The 6,000-nt window shown below is 35.4% G+C and overlaps 1 protein-coding gene across 1 annotated transcript in view; it reads right to left on the bottom strand.

Annotated features, from left to right (window-relative positions):
* Nucleotides 1–1,410: 1,410 nt before the first annotated feature.
* ZNHIT6 (zinc finger HIT-type containing 6) overlaps nucleotides 1,411–6,000 on the bottom strand; it is a 56,643-nt gene continuing 52,053 nt past the window's right edge. Inside the window, 1 exon segment of the mRNA XM_017851114.1 lies at nucleotides 1,411–2,701. Within this exon segment, the coding sequence (XP_017706603.1) occupies nucleotides 2,661–2,701 (41 nt within the window). The 3' untranslated portion in view covers nucleotides 1,411–2,660.

Below are 6,000 nucleotides of genomic sequence, written 5' to 3'. Positions count from 1 at the left end.
TTATAATTTTATTTTTAGTAGAGACAGGGTTTTGCCATGTTGGCCAGGTTGGTCTCAAACTCCTGACCTTGTGATCCGTCCGCCTCAGCCTCCCAAAGTGCTGGGATTACAGGTGTGAGCCACTGTGCCTCACCAAGTCATATGTATAATAGGAATAGGTACAAGTTTTACTTACTATAATTTATGACTATTAATCCTATACATATAATTAACAATTATGAAAGGCGTATCTTCTCTTTGAAATTACGGTTTAAAAAAAGAAAGAAAACCAAGTGGAGCTTTTCTCCTTTTAAAATGTGATTCATGAACAAAATGCAGCATGCTGAACTTAACATGGGTCAAGGAGTTTGTTTACACACCAGAATTTGTCAATAAGCTAACATGGAGAGGGTCTCCACAAAGATACTGGGTCTTAATGCTACAAACGTCTAGGGTTTTCAGTTAATTATTCCAATTTCATTCTCTCCAAGCCATTGGGAATTCACTAAAACACATGTGTATTGTAAATCTCATGGGAATAAATGTGCATATTAATCAAATGAATTGATAATTATATTTAGGGGAATTCTAAGAGTTATATTCTTTCCTAATAGCCTATAATTGAAAAATCGAATAGAATTCTAGAACATAAAGATGGCAAAGATGCATTAAATGATGTAGATTTCTTTTTTTCCTCTTGAGCAGTGGAAAAAGTACAGGATAGTTTGTTTTTTGTCCAGTTTTCAATTTAAATTCAGAAGGGACGGAACTCAAGACTTTTCTTGGAAATGAGACTACATCATAACAGATTTCACTGTCAAAAAATTCCTATCCACCCTGATATTCAGATCATATTCAGATCGCATGTTCTTTCTGTATACTTTATCCCACTTTTCCTAATAACAACACATTTCACTCAATTCATCTATTTCTTGCTGGTTTCAAGAAGACATATTTCACTTTTGATTATAAACAAATTCCTTGAAATCTCATTTGTCTCTCCAATAATAATGTGAACAACATAATTCTACACAAATTCTTTATCATATGTTAGAAGATTCCTGAAGTTGCTTTAGAGATTATAAATATATACGTATGTATGTTTCTCAAATTGCAAGGCCTCACTTTCTAAGAACTTTCTATGAATCACATTCCCATTAGTACTTTTATACTAAGGGTCTTTCTGGCATTATTGTTTTTTGATTCTCTTCTCCAATTTCTATCCCAAGTTACACTTGTGTCCCACAAATTTATCTTCTGTTCATCTTTTCATTATCTTTTCATATTTCAAATCTTTTTAAGTCTCCTTAACTAATGTCTCTGGTCTCTTTTTGGTAAAAAACTTATTCCAACTGTAAATTAAAATGAATTTCATTAATGTCCAATTTTATCATTGCTTTTTAACCATTAAGTACACAACACGTACAATGCAGATGTAACAATCTTTTTTACTCTCTTACAGTTATATTGCAGCTTCATAGTGGTATAAACTCCAATAAAATTAAGAATTTTTTTCAGTATGTGAGATCAAACTGTATACAGAGCTGCCATAACGTATAAGTTAAGCCATGTATATACATTAATACATATATACACATTCCAGTAACATGTTGAAGATTTCCCAGTTATTTTTTCTTTAAGTTATTGCTAGACATATCAAAACACAGTATAAAACTGGCCATCACAACACCCTTTTGCAGTAATGATGAGAGTGGACTAGGAATGTGATGAAAGGCACAGAATTCATAAAACTTGAATAAGTAAACCCAAATTTGTTAGCACTAATGGCTCAAACAATGTGGAGCCATTGATTTTCTCAAGTGAATATAAGAAACAGTAGTTAATAGTATTTATTCAGGCTTCTAGTACAAGACATTGTACTAGGAGTTTCTCAAGTGGAAAAGTTGTCTCATAAGGGTAAGTTACATATAAACTCCAAAGATAAGAAAGGGCAACTGATGGAAGATTAGTTCTCCTGTGGCTAGACAGTGCATTGCACTGCCTTTCTGTTTAGTGAGGTTCTACTAAAGAGAATGCCAACTTTGTGGTTGACACGGATGATCCTTGGGTTTGGTCACACATCAAATTAACAAATAAAAAAGTTTTCAAGGCCAGATGTGGTGACTGATGCCTGTAATCCCAATGCTTTGGAGGCTGAGGTGGAAGGATTGCTTGAGGCCAGGAATTTGAGACCAGCCTGGGCAAAAGAGCGAAACCCTGTCTCTACCACAAAAAAAAAAAAAAAAAAAAAATTAGCTGAGTGTGGTGGTATAAGCCTGTTGGGAGGCTGCAGTGGGAGGACCATTTGAGCCCTGGAGTTTGAGGAAGCTATGCTCATACCGCTTGCACTCCAAGATGCCATCTCAAAAAAAAAAAGAAGGAAAAAAGAAAAAAAAAGGTTTTCAGTTTATGGAATTAAGCATATTAAAAGCCATGGCCTAATAAGTACTATGCTGATCAAGTGCAAAGGAGAGTTCTTAATAAGAATAAAAGGGTCTTACAAGTCAATTAATTCAAGAGGCTGTAAGATACATTTTTTAAAAGAGTTAAGCTTACTTTTCATACAAAGAAAAAATTCCACCATCACCCATTGACAATACCCCAATCAGCCAACAGTCCATCAATGCAGACTCTGCTGCAGTTGTCTGGAAGTTTTCACATTCTTCTACCAGAAAAAGTGCTCAATTTTCATTGCCAAGGTTCTTGGTAGATTCACTTTTCACTAGAAAAAAATAAGTAAACATACAGTCAAGTGTTTATACTGTTTCTGTTTAGCTTGCTCTGTCCCTCTTCTCTCCCCCCCTTCTGATATACAGCAACAGCACTGCTCACAGGGACACACAAACCACGTTATGTCTCAGGCAGCTAGGATATACAATTCTGGCCACAATACATAGAGAAATGATGTCTGAAAGTGGCAATTATATTTTGTGAGGTAACATCCTTCCTGACTCTGTGGAAGACTTGGGAATGTTCACTTCACAATGTGGTTATGATCCATATTCATGTCACTGAATAGATCACTATTATCCAGGCCGGCCACTTGTGGTTGGAATAAATTTTTTCCATGATTTTTTTTAAACTCAATTGAGGGTCAGTATATGTTGAGTGAATGTGGAGTGACAGAAGACTAGCTAATCATCATCTCCTTCCTTTCACAGGAAAGAAGAGTAGAAATGGAGCTCCTCTAACACCCCTGTCTTGCTTAGAGAAAGCAAGACTATGACTCACTCACTAAACTGAGAGTTCCTGGAGGACAGAAACTCGACCTTTCTTTTCTGTATCTATCCTCACAAAGTAGAGCATGTTTGCTGAATCAATGTAACTGCAAGTCATTTCTTCTTTTAGTGTTTTTTCCCTAAATTTTCAAAATGGGAACTAGAGTAAGTGTTCTATTTCACTGCCTTGTGAAGCTAAAAGGAAATAATAGGTAGTAACTCCTTAAAAATTGTCATGGTAAAATATAGGTTATTTTGAGCTTACAGCTGTTATCTCCACTGAGTAGATAAGAAAAATAAAGCTCAGAGAGGCAGAGCAAATGCTCAAGGGCCCACAGCTTACAAAAGTTGATGCTAGAAGTACACACCTGGAACTTTGCGCATATTCCAACTGGCAAGTTCCCTGGGGTTTGCTGTTGTACCTAGATTTCAGATTGTACCAGCAACCACAAGAGTGTTTACTGAGCTCTTTCTATGAGTAAGGAACTGAAATAAGTTCCATCCAGGATATTGTCCCAATCTTTGCGAAATTTTATGAACTTTAGCAGTCTATCCAGTGCCTCCAAGATAGTATAAGATTTTTTCCTCCTCTGGCTGTCTCTGTACTTCGGGCAAACTCTATTATAGCAGCTATTGTATAATAAGTTTTACATGTGTGTTCCAGTGCCTAAAATCCTCCCCTCTCTCCCTGCAAAAGGAAAAGAAAGAAAAGAGAGGTAAGGAAGAATGAGGAAAGGTGAGCAAGGGAGAATGAATGGAAGATTTACTGGCCCAGTAAGAGACTGACACATGAGTAGCTGCTATGCCAGGTATTTTCACTAATTCCAGTAATCAATTTTGGGTTGGATTCCTTCTCTAAAGGCTGAGGCATTTTCTAATCTTGAGTTATACTAGAACATCAAAAAGTTTATTTTGCTGACATTTCTAAATTAATAGAGATTTGTAGCGGTATGGGGACATTTTCACCTTTTTTTGCCTATTGAAGGTGCCCAGTTTTCTTCTTTGAATGGCATTCCATTCTTTCTTCCTTAGATTGAAATGCAGCATGCTTTTCTCAATCATCTAAATCTGCTAGTCTAACAACAGTCTGTGAAGCAAGTTACACCATTCTAAGCACTTCGCACTGGATTGATATAAGGTAGGTAATCAGTACTTAGCATCCCCAATCTAGTGGACTATCTTAATAGCTCAATCTTTTCCAGTTAACCTTTTCCATTACTGAAAAGCAACAAACAAACAAAATCTTGGCTACTGCTGATTAATATAGGCAGACTTAAAAAAATTATGGCAATCTACAATCAGAGCAAATACTAGAACAACCATCAGGTGTGGGAAGTACTGAATCCCAGATCAGAAACACACGTACCCCCAAATTAGGTAAGAGACAACTTGTACTATGAACTCAGGATCAAATCCAACTTTTTTACCTCCAGAAAGGGAAGGAATTTCAAGGCTTTCCAAAGAAAATGCCCTCTTCTTACATAATCCCCTTCCCTCATCAAGGGATCACCCTGCAAAATATCTGATGCTGTGAGAATGTATAAAGAAACAGACACCTTGAAGTACTTACAGAAAGAAATGCATGTACAGGAAGATCTGGGCATTACTTTCAAGGTGTGTGTACTTATGATGTGACAAAACTGGTATGGTTTTAAAATCCTGTCAGATACTTTTAGTTCTTTGCTAACACAGTTCTAAATAATCCTCTGTACTAAAAGCATGAGTCATCTGTGTTCCTGTAAATAAGTCAAACATCATATACCCACCAGAAAAATAGCAAATTTTACCCAGTAAGGCTCCCAGTACGCTAGTAAAGTAGTCTTTTCTTATTGCTTCATTACAGGAAGCCTTACTTGAATGTACATTCCTAAACAAAGTGAAAGGAGAGCTGTGTGTGCTGTTTATTTATACAGATGATGTTTGCCCTAGCTACTAACCTACATTACTAAACAACTTTTCCCAAAACCAACATTTGAGAGGGCACTGTGCGAATTTATTAAGAAAAAAGCAACAAAATACAAAGCTTAAACAAAGTGAAACTGGCCATTTAAAACTAAAATTCCTAATTTATTTTGAAAAAATAATACAGAATATTCTCAAATTGTGAAAATATTAATGTCAAGAATAAAATAAGATAATTTATTATTAGAAACATCATGTTTGCTAACTAAAATCTGGTTTCAAGTTGTAGCACTGATACACTTTTGGCCACTTTGAAAAACAATTTTTTTCCTATTAATTTTTGCAAAGAAAAAACACTATGCACAACAGAGAATACCCTATAACATAGGTTACTGCATCTTACAGCCTGTAATGCTGCTGTAACAATAAGACTTAAACCACCCATTTCAAATACTACTTAAAAAATATTATCAATCCAAGACAAAGATTCTATGCTCCTCTGGAGTTTGTTATAGCAAAATCTGGCCTGTATCTGTAATTCTTTTAGTTGAAAATGCTACAAAATAGTTTTGGATTAAGGTAGGTAATCTTCCTCACTTCTTAAAGGTAGTCACTAAATTTTATTCATCCTCTAAAATCTTGCATTCAGAAGCACATTTAGTTTACTTTAATCAGTACTTACAAACGTAGATAAGTCATTTTATGTACTAAACTTTTATGTACATTTTTTCCAGTTCTAGTACTTCCCTATATCACAAAATCAGAGAAAATAAAACCAGTGGGTTTGGAAAAGGAGATAAAGGGTAAAGGTAATGGCATTTGCTTACTCTCAATGCTGCCAAATTTTTAAATACAATGTTCCTTGCAACATTATCTCCTTCTACAAGGTAGGATACTAGGC

This window comes from Rhinopithecus bieti, unplaced genomic scaffold, assembly GCF_001698545.2.
Source record: "Rhinopithecus bieti isolate Rb0 unplaced genomic scaffold, ASM169854v2 scaffold_1467, whole genome shotgun sequence".
Lineage (NCBI taxonomy): Eukaryota > Metazoa > Chordata > Mammalia > Primates > Cercopithecidae > Rhinopithecus > Rhinopithecus bieti.
This window is presented reverse-complemented; position numbering and strand designations above follow the sequence as displayed.